At 48.0% G+C, this 17,187-nt stretch overlaps 1 protein-coding gene and 1 non-coding gene across 3 annotated transcripts in view; one reads left to right on the forward strand and one right to left on the reverse strand.

Annotated features, from left to right (window-relative positions):
* Nucleotides 1–461: 461 nt before the first annotated feature.
* Nucleotides 462–17,187, reverse strand: part of Il16 (interleukin 16) — an 89,930-nt gene continuing 73,204 nt past the window's right edge. For both annotated transcript variants that reach the window (XM_051148853.1, XM_051148854.1), the window contains 7 exons: nucleotides 12,430–12,574; nucleotides 9,054–10,137; nucleotides 8,183–8,351; nucleotides 6,128–6,229; nucleotides 3,563–3,821; nucleotides 3,150–3,272; nucleotides 462–945 (listed from right to left, as the gene is read on the reverse strand). In XM_051148853.1, coding sequence (XP_051004810.1) covers nucleotides 758–945; nucleotides 3,150–3,272; nucleotides 3,563–3,821; nucleotides 6,128–6,229; nucleotides 8,183–8,351; nucleotides 9,054–10,137; nucleotides 12,430–12,574 — 2,070 coding nt within the window. In that variant the 3' untranslated portion in view covers nucleotides 462–757. The remainder of the gene's footprint in view (nucleotides 946–3,149; nucleotides 3,273–3,562; nucleotides 3,822–6,127; nucleotides 6,230–8,182; nucleotides 8,352–9,053; nucleotides 10,138–12,429; nucleotides 12,575–17,187) is intronic.
* Nucleotides 4,266–4,394, forward strand: LOC127192524 (small nucleolar RNA SNORA40). Its single transcript, XR_007830996.1, has one exon. It is a non-coding gene; the product is annotated as a small nucleolar RNA SNORA40 (small nucleolar RNA).

The following is a 17,187-nucleotide window of genomic DNA, read 5'->3' on the forward strand; positions in this document are numbered from 1 at the left end:
CCAACCTAAAACAGTCCTTTAAGTGTCATGCCAGGCTGCATCTTACGGAAATGATCCTAACAGCCTATCTCCTTTCCTTAAACCCAGGCAGGTTTCTGCTTGCTCTCAGTGGGAAAACAGTGGAAACAATGCTATGAGTCATCTTCAGAGGCAGAACATTCAAAAGGCACAGCTCCTACCTGGCCGTTGTATGCCTGGGATGTGCACCAGTCATCCCGGCATCATGTTGAGATGTACTGGTCATGAAGAGACTTCCCAGTCATCACCTAGCATCAGACCCCAGAGGCACAAGCAATGCCCATTCATAGGACCCAGGCCCAGCCTTGAGTTGCTCTAGTTGAAGCTGAGGGGCCAAAGGGAGCTGTCCTCCAAGAATCCTGCCTATCCTGCAGATTCATGAGAGAAGAAAAATTGCTACCATGGGGTAGCTTTCATAGTCTCTGGGTCATTTTCAAGGCAGGATATTGGTTTCATGGCAAACTGCGATACATCCATTTTATTATGGCACCAGAATATTATCACTAAGCAGTCTATATACAGTCTACAATTTGTATCAGCCACCTCTGTGTGACTCTGTCCTGACATTTACAACAACCCTCTTGATGGGCAGTATCCTAGAAGGTCCAAACCTGAGCAGCAGCTACCAGAAGCACACCTGGGCTTTCCTCAGCCTGGGTGAGGTGGGCAGCAGAGACCCTGAGAATCAGCAGTTATGGGAGCTTCATGCTTCTGCCTTGTCTTAGCACTGGCACCCTGTCTAGGAGTCTGCAGAAGCTGGTGTTGGCTTGCATGGCAGGCCTTTCCTTCTGATGACTATAGTGACAGGTCCATCAGGTAATGCCTTGATGACATTCCAAGCTTCGAACCGTGAAAGACCTTGCACAGCAGTGCCTGCGAGCTGCAGGATTTCATCTCCTGGCTGGACTGTCTCACTCTGTTCTGTCCCTGTAAAGAAAGAGATGACAGGTGATCTTGGGCTTCCTTAGGAAGCAGGAGCAACAAAAGGTGCTTTCTGAGGAAACGAGAAAGCTCAGAAGTGTATAGCATACCCATTGTTGGGAGCTTGCCAGTGGTTCTAAAGTGAAGCATTTCATAGAATGGTAGCTCAGAGCTCAGACACCAGGCTCAGCTCTTTCTGGGACATAAAAAGCTGCAGTGCACAATCCATGATGTTTTTAAGTGAGGAGATGACAGGCAGCCCCAAGCCAGAGCCTGGTTAGAGACTTACACAATTCCTGGAGAACCCTTGCTCTCCAGGCCCTCCCCATCCTTATCCCACTTCATACTGACTCCTTGTTTCTGATAACATCATCAACATTGTGCTGGAAGGAGTGTGAGATGGTGAGACACTCATGAAGCAATCTTGACAGGGCTTTTGGCTTTAAACATCCTCGGAAGAACTCTGTGTCCACCCAGAGAAACATAACCCTGCATGTCACCCATTCAAAGATGTATACAAGAACTACAAAGTAGCCAGGCATGGTGGCACTTGCCTATAGTCCCAGCACTTGGGGAGGCAGAGGCAGGTGGATCTCTATGAGTTCGAGGCCAGCCTGGTCTACAAAGTGAGCTCAGAACAGCCAAGGCTACACAGAGAAACCCTGTCTCGAAAAAACCAAACCAAACCAAAAACAAAAACAAAAACAAAAAAATAACAAAAACAAAAATGAGAAAGAAACTATAATGTCTTCTTTTATTGTTTATATTCAAGAAATGCCCCCTTCCATTTATCTGACACCCTGGCCTGTACCAATTGTGAATAACAGTATGATAATAATGACATTATTTTTAATATACATAATAATCAATTATCTATTTATAATTTATAATTATATCATTATAGAATTTATATTTAAAATTTTTATAATTTATATTTATAAGTATATAATTTATAGTTACATTATTACAGAATACGTAATGTGTTTTATATTATGTAATAATTATTATAATTAATTATATAATAACACTATAATAATATGATTGTGAAAAATAGAATAATAATGAAAATATAGTGAGGAATATTGAGCAAGTACCACAGCAGGCATTGTGCTTGTGTTCTGTACTCATGGCAGTATCCCTTGTGGGTACGTACCAATGGACTCCCTTTTCACAATCATGAAAACCGAAGATGGATAACCTCACTCAAAGCTTGAAAGTGGCTAGTCGTAGGGTCTAGGTTTGAACTCTGACTTACAAGCTCTGTGATCCACATCCTCTGGTACCACATCTGCCTGTAGCTGGAAGCTCATTCCCATGTGCTGTACATAGGCTCAGAATAGCGAAGTGACTTGCCCAAGGTCGTGCTACTGTACACGGCAAAATTGACCTTAGAACCTAGGTCTTGAAGCTGGCTTTTGACCAGTGCTCCTTTATCCACATGCCTGGTCCCTTGCCCAAGGCTTCCAACTAGGAAGCGGCAAGGAGTTGCAGGAAGATTTGCATGGTAGCTTAAGACATTCAGCATTTTCTCAGGAAAATCTATACCCAGCTGATCCGCACGTCAAGTCGTCTGGCAGCCCAGTCCATAATGAATAAGACAACAAATGGAAGATAAACACAAGAATCAATGCATCCAAGACTAGGGTAAATCTAGCCGGGCTGTCAGACAAGTACCAGCCTCTGGCTTTACTCAAAACATTGGCATCCTATGCATCATGGATTATCTAGTTTGTTTGAGACAGATTTATATAAACCAGGTTGACCTTTTATTCACCTTGTAGCCAAGGGTGACCTTGAACTCCTGGTTGCCCTGCCTTAGGCTCAGTGCTATCACAGTTGTATAATTGTTAAGTACATTGCACGGAAATTATACTGATCTTTCTCAATGTATCTTTCGGTGCCTCTCAACTCTGTCCCTCAAGCCAGGGCCTAACTTGCCTCTTAGTAACCTTGGTCTTGCCAAGCTGGGCGGAGCCCAGGGCTCAGTCATGGGAGAGGACCCAACAAAAAGAGAAGTAAAATCATGGCTGAGAAAAGGCCCAAAGTCACAAAAGCAGAACTGAGCACATAGGCATCATCACATGACTCAAAAGGGTGTGGGAAACCACCGTAGTCTAGAAAGTTCCCAGGGTTCTGGGTTTGGGTGTTTGCTAGATGGCCACAACTGGAAAGTATATAGAGAAAGAAGATTGAAAAAAGGAAAATCCCACCTTTGAAAATCCTGTTGATGGTAAGAGGCTTATCTCCGTGCAGGGAGCCCTTTCCTCCCTCCAGGCTGAAGCCCAGCCCTGCAGAGGTCTTCTCCAGCGTCACCGTGCAGACAGTGGCCTCCACTGCAGAGGAAAGCAAATGGGCTTGGTCAGTGGTCAGCCATTATCCCTGGCCCAGCTGCCCAAGCTAATGCTGACTGCTTAACCACACGTGCACACGTACACGTGCACACACAGAAACATGGGCTTACATTACTGCAGCACACCAGGCATGCCGGGAAGGTGTGATGTTGGGACCACACATTACTTCCCAGTGCCACCAAGCATGGATCTAAATGCATAAAGACAGAATGTGGCTCCCAAGGGGCCCCTCCCACACCAGCCCCTACCCCCACTGCACTGGGAACACTTACTAGAGTCTACAGAAATGTCACTGGCTGCCGAAGCTGATGCCGCGGAATCAGTAGAGGAGTTCAGGGCATGAGAGGTCTCCACGTTTGCCCTCCTGGTGACAATCACAGCTTGCTTTGGGTCCCGAGCTTGGCGGAGGATAGCTAGGGCGTCGTTGTGAGTAGCCCCCTTGAGAGATTTGCCGTTGATGGAAAGGACCTCATTGCCTTTCTGAATTGTGCCTTCCTGAGAAGCCAGCCCATTTGGAAACACCCTGTGAACCTGAGCAAGGCAAAGGTGTTAGGACCCACAAACTACCCATTTCAGAGCTCCATTTGTGCTGGCAGTGCTGGCAGAGGCCTCCGCGCCCCAGAGATGTTTAGGCCAAAGACAGCATAGTCTGACTCTATCTCAGGCCTGGGCCTGCATTCCTCTTTTTCCTTCTCTACTCAGGGCAGAGCTCACCAATAGGGGTGGCTGGTGGGTACTTAGCACTCTTCCCCACGCGATGCCCTTGACTGACGCTACAGCCCCATCCAACCCAGGGAACATCTGCTGCCTTACCTGCCCTAGACTGCATTTGTGAGAATGGTTTCCTGGCAAACCCGAGTCTATGCCTTATGATGGGTATTTATAAGAATAGGTTTCTAAGATCAAAACAATCTGGGGATACCAGGCTAAACAGATGCTCCACAAACGTTCATTGTTTAAGGATGCCAACAACCTAGCACTTGTATGTGTGTTTGATCAGCTGATTGACAAAGGCATGTTGGACAGGTACAAAAATAAATTTGTTTTTGTAACCCAAGGCTCATTGTTCAGTATGAGTTTTTGATACATATAAGAAGGAATATATATATATACACACACACACACACATATATGCACACACATATATATACATACACGTGCACATGTGCACATATATATAGATCATTTTTTTAAAAGATACTAGCAACTCTACAATGCCAGTTTTCATCTTGGCCCTCTGAGTAAGCAGTGTAATAACATGGTGACTCCCCAGATGCATTTCAGGAGAGCTTAGCCCTTCTGGAGAGACACTCGGGTCCCGTTTTCTGCAGGAAGTACTTGAGGGACACTATCCTAAGGCTTCCTAGACACCTCCATTCTTTAGCTTGCCTCTTTCCCATTTCTGAATGATATTTAGAATTTTAAAAACAAACAAACAAAAACAGGCAATCTTATGGCCAGAAAGACAGCTCGGTGGGTAAAAGCGTCTACCATCACACCCAAGTTTGGTCCCTAGATCCCATGCTACACAAAGCCTGGATCATGAAGTGAGAGGGTCAGAAACCATCTGGATCAGCAGCTGGTGACCTGAAGCTGCGGGCTGAGAACAGTAGCTCTTGCTTGTAAGATCAACTAGGCAGGAACTGACTAGGGGTTCACAGGCAGAGATGCCTAGAATACAGGCCTGCTGCCCTCCCTCACCCTAGCCAAGACTCTAGGCCCTGCAGAACAGGAGGCTGGGCTACAAGCTCTGCAGACTCTGGGTGAACAGTGTGGTGTGTGTATCCTGGGCACAGCACTGTAATCATTATGCCCCTTGGCTGGATCCCACTGAGTTCAGCCAACCAACATGTCCACTTCAAAACTGTCCACTTGATCATACTCATTCTACAAGTGGACAAAAGCAAGTAGCCCCCTCCTTTCCATGAGTTCTCCTCCTGTGCATTCCTTTATACATAGTGTGGGAAGGCCCAAGGTCCTGGTTAGAGGTTTCTAAAAATTGCCCCATAGCCATAAACTGTACCTAATACTGGCAACCATCATGAGCTACATTTCCAAAGTAAAGTATATGATACTGTACCAAAGCTGATGCCAATTCATGGGCATGTGTGCACATACATGTGTTTGTACATATGTGTGTGTTTGCAGGATCATGTATATGCACATACATGTGGAGGCCATAGGACAAGCTCGGCATGTTTTGCTTAAGACAGGGTCTCTCACTAGCCTGGAACTTGCCCAGTAAGGCTAGACTGGCTGACCAGCAAGCTCTGGGAATCAATCTGTCTCTGCGTGCCCAGCTCTGGAATTACAGATGCACTTCCACGCCCACCTTTCCTCTAACATGAGTTCTGGGTATCAAACTGAGTTTTCCCATGCTTGCAAGGCAAGTGTTTCATTGACTGAGATACTTCCCTGATTCTGGCCTCCATGTTTAATGTATCCTCCACATATTTTCAAACATATGGGGATTAGGGCTTTAAACCGTGCAAACATCCCATTCAGATGGTCTGGTGTAGAACATGTATGCACACACATGTGTACATGTGTTCACATGCATTCACACATATGCACAGCATTTTTGATGCTCCATGTGTGTTCAGTGTTTGTTTTGGTGTACTGGGCCTGTTTGGGGTGCACAGAGACCTTAAGTATGGATCAGATAGGAGCCCACAGTGTGCCTGAGAAGGACGGACCCAGTGACTGTCCTTTAAAACTCCTGTCCTGACCCCTGCCCAGTGGCCTGGTGTTCCCCAGCACAACATCGCTTACACACTACTCTTCTCACCCCCAGCAACCCACCCTGACTCTGACATGCCCATCCCAGGGCCACTCACCGTGATCACCTTGTTTTCTAGGTCCGCCCCTCCTGCCAAGCTGAAGCCAAGCCCAGCGCCTTCTTCCTTGTGTAAGATGGTGACGTGAATGCTGTCTAATTGCTGTGGGTGGAAATGCATACATTCACAAACGCCGTACTGCAGCAGCGCGAACAATTTAGCACATGCTTTAACACCACCCCGGTTTGTTTTTATTAAACACCAGCTGGGCCAGTACTACCACCGCCTCAGACTTCAGTTTCCTCACGCAGAAATTACAGGGAGCTTGGGAGGGTAAACAAATGTATGTAAGCCAGCAAGCCCAGCGCTTTTCCTCTCCTACTCACCCTTTCATAGTCACCTCCCACAGACCGGGCTGCACATTGCAAAGGCAGCTAGAGAGCCCTGCAGGCTGGAAGATGCTCCTTTACAGTGGCATCATGCGACAAGGGCAGGTGGTGGGACTTAGGTCAAATTCTCAGAGGCCAGTGCTGTTTCACAAGTGCTGAGCTCTCCTATTCTACAAGCACAGCAGCAGTACAGGTCCCAGCTGGCATCTTGCTCTATTATACATGCATATACAAATGTATGTATACACACACACACACACACACACACCTGTGTACTAGGGTTGGCTACCTCAGAGGAAGGCAATCCTGGTGCTACTGGCACGTTCCTAGAAATACCAAATACTAGGACTTAGGACATCCAATGACTTTTTTTTTTTTTTTTTTTTTTTTTTTTTGAGACAGGGTTGGCCATCCTGGACTCACTTTGTAGACCAATGACTTTAAAAGACTGAGTAAATGTTATTTTCAGGCCCATAGCTCTTGGGCCACCACCTTGTAAGTGGCAGTAGGAAATAAAAACATGACCAAGCAGCACCTTGGTTGTGGGATACCAGAGCCCCTGACTCCCATGTCAGAAGAGGCACATGAGTGGAAAGGACCCATTGTCCCACACTGGCCCACAACTTTGGGATTATTTGAAGTTGTATTTGTGGGTATGGGTGTGTGTTGTTGTTTGGCTTGGTTTGTTTGTTTGTTTGCTTACTTGGGGGTTTTGTTTTTTATGAGGGTTGGTTTTTTGGGGGGGTTGGGTTTGTTTTGGTTTTGGCCCTGTGGGTGATTTGCCATACTAGAAACAAAATCTTCTCCCAACACTTTAGAGAGGCCGCTCTGAACTTGAAGTTTTACTTTTGTTGTATTATTTGCATTGAATCAGGTCCTGGGGTAAGATGGTCCCTGCTGGCTACAAGTGACTAGTGAGCACCTCAGGGGAGAAACTACAGCTCAGAGGCATCTTGGGCTCCACAGAATTAACCACCACACCTTTGATCTTGGAAGGACAGCTGTGACTCCCACTAGAAAAGGAGTGTCCTGCTTTCCCAGGCTTCATTATCCCAACGCAGGAATAGGGGATGGACCCTAAGAATCTTCCAGGAAGTGAGCTCCATGAGCCTGCCTCCTGACTACTAACTCCAGCTCTGGCTAGCCGCTTCCTCTCTACACATCATTGGCTGTGAGCAGCAAGTACGTGGGAAGTGCGGCTTTCAGAATGGTGTGGCTGAGGCACACAGGCCCTCCTGAGCTCACCTTGAGGTATACAGCAGAAAAAAGGGATACCTCAAGGTGAGAACTTGCTGGCCTATACTATTTCCCACTGGCAGTGTCATGCAGCCGCTCTCTGGATACTCATGCTAGCTCATGGGATGTTGACACACCATTGGGCTTAAGCTTAGAGACAGAGCTCCCTGGCTGTGTGACCAAGAATCTCCCTTCTCACTCATAAAATAACAAAAGATGCCAGGACAAGGGGTCTGGCCATACCCCACCCCCACCACAGACACACACACTCTCTCTCTCTCTCTCTTCCCCCCCCCCCCCATCCCAGCTAAGATCAGGTGTTACCATTTACTGTGTCAAGTGACATGGTGTCCTTCTATCATAGACGGGACAAAACTTGGACCGTGATAAGCCCTAAGACTCATAAATTTCTTTAGCTCCTTCCCCCTCTAGCCCAGCTAAGATGACCAAACAGCCCTCGTCACTGCAGATAAGCGCACAGGAAACCTACCTTCAGTGTCGCCTCATCCAGAACTCTCACTTCCTCGATGAGTTGTTTCAGTTCCTCTGAGCTCAGGAGGGAGATAACTGACTGGCCAGGCTGAGAAGAACAGTGGTCCTTGTCCTCGGTCTCCCTGGGCTCGGTGAGCCCCTCTGAATATTCTCTCAGCTCTGAAAGGCTTTTCACAAGCAGAGACAACCCAGTGTGAAAAGCAAGATTCTCGAGCTACTGCCTCCTGCAAAGGGCTCTGCTCTTCAGGAGCTCTGCTGTTTGATAGGAGAGCTCCATCCTCAGCAGCATAAATAGTAAATAAGTCACAGCTGGTTCAAGAGGGAAGACCCAGACCCAGGCCTGCAGCAGAAGACCTCAGATCCCCCTATGAACCCACACCTCTGGGAAGCAGGTCTCCCCACCTTCTAACCCCAACTAAGGAGGGGGCAGGGTGCGCAGGCCTGGACTCTGTTCATAGTTAGGCAGGGTGCACCTGAAACAGAACCAAATATCTTACTCTGCTGCCCGGGTCCTTGTTGCAGAGTCTCCTGGCCTCACCTGGAGCTCCTTAATTTGAGAGAGGATCTTTTAGATATCCATTGGCCTCATGTGTCTTTGTGGGCAGTTTACTGGGGGCCTGGCCATGCCCCCCTCTTCTCATCTCAGCCAAGGTGAGCTGTTGTCTAAACTACTCCTTACAAGGGAAGACAGAGCTACAATGCGCGTGAGTGCACACACACACACACACACACACACACACACACACACACACACTCACATGAGATGAAATAATTTTTTTATCTAGTATATCTGAGAAATGCTTAACTGTTGTATAATGTAAAATAGAAGAGTGGGGACTGTGGACAGCAAGCAGGGTACAGATACTCACTTCAGGGAGAACCCTGTATCGATGGCCGCGGCTTCACCAAGACCCTCTGCGGCTGTGTTGTTGCAAGGTGGCTTTGGGGATGCCCTGTCCTTGGAGATGCAGCTGATCTGGCCACAGGAGACTGAAGATGGGAGGCACAGTAGGGACTTCATGACAGCCGATGACAGCTGGCTGCTGATGGAGTAGAGTTTACTTGCCTTTTCATCCAGCAGCTTTGTCTCACAGGACTGTGTCCTGGTCAGGGGGAAGCTCCGTGCCCGCTGACTTGGCATCTTGGGGCCTGGGCCCTGAGAGTCCTCAGTCTGTGCAGTCAGTAGTCTCAGGAGAGGGTCTGGAGACAGCGCTTTGGGGCTGGGTTGCTGACCTGGGGGAGGAGACTCAGACATACCTGGGTCCCTGACTTCTGAGGCGTTAGGGAAGGCTGTGGGCATAGGCTCTAGCTCTGCCTGCCTGTGCTTAGCGGAGACTGTAGCTCCTCCGCCCAGAAGACCAGAAATCTGTCCTCCTCCGTCTTGCTTTCCTGGAAGTTTTGTGATCTCGCTGGTGCTGGGCTGCAGGCTTAGCCTCTGAACTCTCCTGTCTGGCAACTGTGAGGAGCCAAAGTTTTCGAAGGAGCTGATTCTCTGCCTGATTGAAGAGGAGGCCTGAGAGTGTGGCCCTGGGGGTTCCCTGGAAGCGGGGGTTGGCTGAGCGGCTGAGGCTACTTCTGGGAGTCTTCTGGGATCTGGGACACGATTCCTCAGACCTTTCAAGCTCTGGCGAAACCACGCAGGCTTTGGGGCCACTGGGGGCCCCTTCTTCACAGTGCTGCCATCTGCTGGCTTGTAAACTCTGGGAGCGCCATTGGCAGTGTCGATTTTTGACAAGACCCCCTCTGGGTGGCCTTGTGTCCCATCCTCTTCACCAAGGCTGGTGTTGGGCTGTAGTGGCACGTGGCTATGGTTCTCACTCATGATAGGGCTAAATAAGTTTTTGATGCAGTCGGAAATTCGAACCCAAGGGTCTTCAGTGGTGGTATCTAAGCTATAGTCCATGCGCGCCTGCCTCTTCAGCAGCGGGTGTTTTACGGGGGATGCTGGACTCGCTGGCGGGCAGAAACAAAGCCAGAACTGAGCATTACATTCTACTGGGGATTTTTTTTTTTTCCTAAATTCAAGTTACAGTGCAGAAGAGCTCCGGAGCAGGAACAGTGACTATGGTGGGCGCTGGCTCCAAGGGCTGTCACCTCACTGGAGTGGCAACAGGCAGAAGACAGAGAGTGCCATCTACCATCTTAGCATCCTAGAACTACATGTGTTCTTGGGAAATACCTGCTCTGTCATTTGACAACAGAGGGCTCTAGTACTCAGAGTCAGGCAAGAGCCCATGGCGCCTGACTACCCACTCAAATGTCCTCTCCACTGTCTAAAGTAACGGCACAGGTAACTTACAATAAGTGCAAAGCAAAGGTAATTCTTTCGCCTTTTAAACTTTCCCTCTACAAGTCTCATGTTGGTCACCATATTTGCCTCAGACTATCTACGTCATTCAAAAGCAAGAAGACTGAGTGTGCCCACTGGATGAGGTGACAACAGCCTACCGATGCCCACTCATTCCATAGGTATATCGTGTAACACACCTCTATACCTGCCTTTCCTGAAGTCACAGAGTCATGGGAGTGTGATACTTTGCCCACACGTTGTTGACCAGCTTGCTTGGAAAAAAAAAAAAAATGAGTTGGTCTCAATCAAAGGAATTGATTAAACTTCCAGGTAGAGAAAAGCTGTGGCGTGGAATTTGGACTTTGGCTACACATTGGACTGAGGGGGTCCACTCCTCAGTTCTGAGTTGACGTACCTGCGCTATAGGTAGCCTGGGAAATGGGGATATAGTGCGCCCCACAAGATGTTTTACTGCATCATCCACTTTATACCCATGATGTTCTCAGCCTTCCATGCCCAAGGGACAGCATGGCAACAGCTTTCTCAGAATAAGGAAACATTAAACCGACATTCATCTGCACAGGTTAGGGAGACTCTACACTCAACTCCCTTCCCTAGGAACAGGGAAGGTTGCCACGTGAGTCCTAGCAGTCAAGAGGGAAGCCACTGGGACGTCCTCTGTGTTTAACAATGCATCTTCCTTCTCTGCTTAAGACGAGGCTGCTTGGACCGCATGTTTCTCGGAGAGTGTTCACATGAGAATGCACCCTTGCCTGAGAAACACTGCTTCCTTCTATGCCTTGTCACAGTACTCAGCCTCAAGGGAAGCAGAACACTGTAGTTGGTGACACCAGAGAGGAGTCATGCATGATCATGAAGGCCTGCTTGGGTAACTTAGTGACTCCAGGAAGTCAACACGTAAAGCCTGGCCATCTCGGCCCAATTCCGCATTTACAAATCATTTAGCCATAAGGGGCTGATATGGTAAAAGTTAAGAGTCCAAGGTTTTACAGGCAGGTCCTCTGCAAACTAGGGTGTGTCCTCAATAAGATGAGTAAGAGAAGGGAGGGTGGAGAGGTGGAGTCTCCCTTGGTGGGGCACCGTCTCTGGGTGAGATGTCTAGATCATTCCATTCATAATGTCCTTAACTCTCCAGAGGTCTTCATGTGCTTGGGGACTATAGCTTGTCACCTCCCTATTTTACTCCTCTGTCACACTGGGAGCTCCTCAGGGTGGGAACCAGTCTGTAGCATCCCTTCCTTTCTCATCCCTAGCGCCAAGCACAGCCTCACAAATCTACCCTTCACTTGCTGGCTGCAGTGAACCGCATGTTGAGATTCTATATAGCCTTTGATACTTGCCGACCAGTGAACGAGCCCACAAAAGCAACACAAATTGCCCAGAGTCACATCTAATGATGGGTGAACCCAGGATCCTCTGTTCTTTCTAGTAAGCCACTAAATGCCCAAGATCTGGCATTGTATTTATTACAGGTGTACCACTTGGACCTACCATTGCTATCCACCTCCCCGACATGGTGGCCATCAGCAAGCACTGCTGAGGCTTTCCCACACTGCACTCTCAAATTCGTTCATGATGAATAGAGTGCGCAGTCTTCCTGACACCCATGTAACACAGCTGTTCAAGGTAGCTGTGTTAGCTATAATCTTTGGATATATTCCCCATATAGACCTCAGGAATGCCTGCATTACCACCACCGCCATCCCGGAATCATTGCTTCCACCAGGAAATGTATCTATTAGTCCAAAGAGCACTTCCACTGTCCTTCTGCCCCAGGGCCCTGGACACCACACTGTCCCTCAATCCCAGTCCCTGGCTGTGTCCACTGTGTCCATGAAAAACACTGACCCCAGACCAAACTCTAGCTCCAACTTGATCCGTAGAACTTTCCCCAGAAATCTATTCCATCTGGAAGATCCCCCATGGTGTCTCACCTGGCCTGGCACTCCTCCTTGTCTCTCCCTCTGTGAAGGATGAAGTCTGCGTGCTGGCTGCAGGTCCTGGGCAGCAGGCAGCGGCGCAGGGGGCTCTCCCTGCAGTGTCTTCCTGCGGCAGCAGTGGCAGCAGCTCTCTGGTTTCCTGTGGTGTAAACAGGAAGCCAGACCGTGTCAAAAACGGTAGCTGTGAGAAGGCAAGGCACTCTTTGATTAGGACTTGAAAGTGAATATTGAGACACCTCTGGGGGGAAATTCACAACAGCCATGGGGAAGGGGTTCTTTCCCCCAAGTGGGCAGTGACTGCGCAGCTAACCCCTCGTAGATGTCCCAGGGATCCCAAGGCTTCCAACAACCTGCAGTGTGGACATGCATCATCGACACTGAACACCACTGGCAATCTGTGATGGGTGTAAGCGGTGAGGATAATAAAGGTGCTGGCTCTAGCTTGCTTACAATAGCATGTTGGCCAACTATCTGATCCAAGAGGATACACACAGAAGCTAAAGAAACTGCCCTTTAGTGTTGCTTAAGTTAAGACCTAGGACTACTCAGAAGAAAAGCATGTCAATTGCTGGCTTCATTGGTTTTAAGTTTTAAAATTGCATTATTTATTTGTTTATTGTGTTCGCAACACACACACAAGTATCAGAGGATAATGTATAAGAGTCCCTCTGTTCCTTCTACCACATGAGGATTGAACTCAGATCCTCAGTCTTGGCAACAAGCCCCTTTATCCACCTAGCCTTCTAGCCAGCCCCAATTTTGTTTTCTTCTGTTTGGGGCAAGGTCTTATGTACCCTAGTCTAGCCTCACACTTCCTATGTAGTCAAGAATGACCCAATGCTTCTGCATCCAAGTGCATGGATACAAGGCGTGCACCGGCACACTGGCTTATAAGGCGTTGAAGGTCAACTCCAGACTACTTGTCTACTAGAATAGCACGCCAATGACTGAGCAGCACACCGGGATTCCCAAGGTACTTAGTACCTAGTCAGCACCCACGTTCTGGCTCCAGTAGCACCTAGGATGACACCACCAATCCATTGCAGATTTTTTTTCTCTCTTTCCATGGAGAGGCCTGCTGCATTGGGACCTTCCTTAAGACAGTCCTGTGAGGAGCCGGACCAGGTACCAAGTAGCCACCTACTACTTAGGTAGAGTTACCACAAAGCCTGAGTGAGATTCAGGAGCCAGAAGCATAGAGGTAGCAGCAGGCATGTTGGGCCTCAGTAGCACAGAAGGCTTGCTAGACAGATGCTTTGCATCTAGTTCTAGAACAAAAGGAAGACTTTTCCAGGCAGCAAAGCATGGTGCCCTCTAGAAGAAAAGGCAAAGCCAGGGCCCATCTAAACAATGCTTCTGATACATGTGCATATGGAAGAGAAACATTTTGCTGTGCTGGGGTGGCTCCCGAGTCCTGTTCACTCAGGAGTCATGTCATGATAGGCCAGGTGACAAGGCTATAGGCCTTCTTTCAGATGATGGGCAGAAGCAGGAGCACTTGCCTGCTGCATTCATTCCTGCCTCATTCCCTTATATTGAGCTTTTCCTGTTCTTTCTTCATGTTACACTGCATCCACGTGTGCACTTGTTTACATGTATACATATATTATTGGCTAGATCCAACACGTTTTCACATGATCACATCTGTATGGTGTCAGTTAATAGTATACATTCTAAATACACTCATTTTCCTGGAAAAAAAAAATCTTGAAAATGTTTTAACTTAATTTTTTAGAGTAGAGAAGTATTCATATATATGAATATATATATACCTTTCTTCTCTCTCTTTCCTATGAATATATGTACACACGCGCGCACGCGCGCGCGCGCACACACACACACACACACACACACACACACACATGAATAGGTACCTGTACATTTGTGTGCTCCTGCCTATGTGCACATGGGTGTGGAGGCCAAAGGTAAAACTAAAGGTGTTGTTCCTTAGGGGCTACCTACCTGTTCTTGAGGTGCTCTCTCCCTGGTCTGGAGTGCCCCCAAATTAGGTGAGGATGCCTGGCAGCAAGCCCTGGGGATCTGCTGGCCTCTGCCTCCCCATGGTGGCTCTTTGCTGTTGTTTTTGACATGGGTTCCAGGGCTGAGCTCAGGACCTCATCCATGAAGGCAGGCCCTTTACTGATAAGCTGTCTCCTCAGCACCCATATTTTACCTTTTAGTCAACACTTCTGATGTTGTATCTTCTTTGGACCAGATCTTTAAATTCAACCCTAAACTTGATTTGATTTCTAAACAAAATTTTCTCAGGCAAATGTTTCCTGGCTTAGCACTTGGTAAATGAAGGGAAATGGAGGAAAGACAGGGAGGGTAAGAGACACAGATTCAGCAGAGAAGACAAAATAGTTTTCTTGAACGTGGAGGGTCTCATATTTTGAGACAGTATGAGTGCAGTGCACACAGAGGCCAGAAGGAGGCGTTGGATCCTCGGGAACTGGAGTTACAGGCGGTTACTAGCCATTCTATAGGTGCTGAGGATGAAGGTTGTATCCTTTAGAAGAGCAGCAGTGCTCTTGAGTCATCTCTCCAGGCCATGGCGAATATCTTGAAGGTCATTTTGGTTGAGGATATTGGGTTGGTTTCAGTTACAATAAATAGAAAACATGAATATAATGCTATACATGTCTACTTGAGAAGGATCTTGGCACCCTAGAGAGAAAAAAAACTACAGTGGGGAACAAGGTAGGAGGAAAAGATGAAGAAGAAGAGGGAGGGGGAGAAAAGGGAAAGAGGGGCTGACGGGCTGAAAATGGAACCACAGGCAATAATATCCATTGAGAAAGGCCCAAGAGTGGCCAAGGATGTGTTAAGAATGATGCAAAAAAACGTCAGTTGCTTCCTGTTTTCTGTCAGGCTAGAATCTGTCTTTGTGATCTCACTCCCTGCACAACAATGTTCTGTTGGTTGTGTGAATAAATTATAGAAGGGGTTGCTGGCCATGTGAGAGGACAAAAAAGCAATCACAAAATGGCCTTTGTGTTAGTCTGGGTGATGTTGCTGGTGAGGACAGGGAAGGAAGCCAAAGGCAGGGCAGATTGCTCAAGATGTTGGGTGCTGAATCTGAGAAAGGGGGGGGGACTGAGGAACAAAGAAACAGAGACAGAGAGACAGAGAGGGAGTGTGGGCACACGCACACACGCATGCAGGCACATTTGTTTATATGTGTCTAGGCGCTCTCTTGAATACCTTGGCTCTTTGCCTAGCCTTCCCTGCAGAAACCCTGCCTCCTCCCTTGGCTATCTTACTTGGCAATGCTCCCTGACCTACATGTGGCCCCACCCAATCAAAGCAGCCCAAGACATGTGGCCCCACCCAATCAGGCAGCCCAAGACATGTGGCCCCACCCAATCAGGCAGCCCAAGAGATTCATCAGGACACCTGTTCCCCTTGCCTGGGTCTGCAAGAGGAAGGTAACATGTCTATCCCCTCACACTCATGTTTCTGACTTGCCTTCTGGATTCAGTCTCAGACCCAAAAGCAAGGAAGTATTTGCCGAAAAGGGGAGTTGGGTAAGCAGATCCACAGCATGGCCCCATCCCTAGTCAGCCCTGTGCCTTCAGCTGTCTAAAAGCCTGCATTTCCTGTTTGGTAACATGGCTTCTGCTTTCACTGAGTCTTCACCAGGGAAGGCAAGACTTTCCTCCCTGCAACCCCCTCACTGAAGTTTGTCAAGTCACAGTTTGACTTGTCTAGGGGATTCCCAGAGACCTTACCTCACCTATAACAGCCCTCACTGCACACACACACCCAGCAATGTGAGCTTAAGTTCCTTTTCTGTGAAACTGGAACCCTCACCCTCAGACTCTAGCAAGGACGCAGTGAGACAACATACATAAACATATCTGGCACAGTGCTGTGGTGGTTTGAACAGGAATGACCCTCATAGACTCGTGTGTGTGAATGCTTGGCCCATAGGAAGTGGCACTATTAGGAAGTGTGGCCTGTTGGAATAGGTGTCGCTTTGTTGGGGGAAGTGTGTCACTGTGGGGGGCGGGTCTTACTGTCTCTTATACTCAAATCACAGTGGGAGAGTCTCCTGCTGCCTGTGGATGAAGACATAGAACTCTCATCTCCTTCTCAAGCACTATGGATGACTGAATACCACCATGTTTCCTGCTATGACAATAATGGACTAATCCTCTGAACTGTGAGCCAGCCGCAATTAAATGTTTGCCTTTTTAAGAGTTGCCGTGGTCATGGTGTCTCTTCACAGCAATAGAAACCCTAACTAAGATAATGCCCTTCATTATAAAGTCTCAAGTTTCAGCACCCCTCCCTGTCCTGCCCACCTGCCTTCCTTGAAAGGCCTGAAGGAAGACAGTCTCGACTAGGAGATGGGGAAATGACCACTTCCAGGAGGAAGTTAGATACTGAAGGGAGGGTGTAATTCTCATGACGGCCTGTAGAGGGAGCCACTAAAAGAAGCCTTAAGTAGCAAAGGACATCTAGACTTAGAGAGGCTGATTTCCCAAGTCACCAACTACTGGAGGCAAAGTTAATAGGAAAAGATGGGGCTAGTTCCTCGTATTCCACAGGCAATTAGTTCTCCCTATCTTTTAGTTATTTAGGCCACAACTTGTGAGTAAGCAGAGAACCTGAGATTCCTGGACATAGCCTCCCCCATTGGGGTGAGCCTGCTGCTGATCCACCATGGTGTGAGACAAATGACCCATGCAGAGAGAACCCTGAGTATTAGTGACAACAGCTGGCAGGTCTGGAACTTCCATTTTGGAT

The sequence above is a fragment of the Acomys russatus genome, chromosome 7 (assembly GCF_903995435.1).
Source record: "Acomys russatus chromosome 7, mAcoRus1.1, whole genome shotgun sequence".
NCBI classification, from domain to species: domain Eukaryota; kingdom Metazoa; phylum Chordata; class Mammalia; order Rodentia; family Muridae; genus Acomys; species Acomys russatus.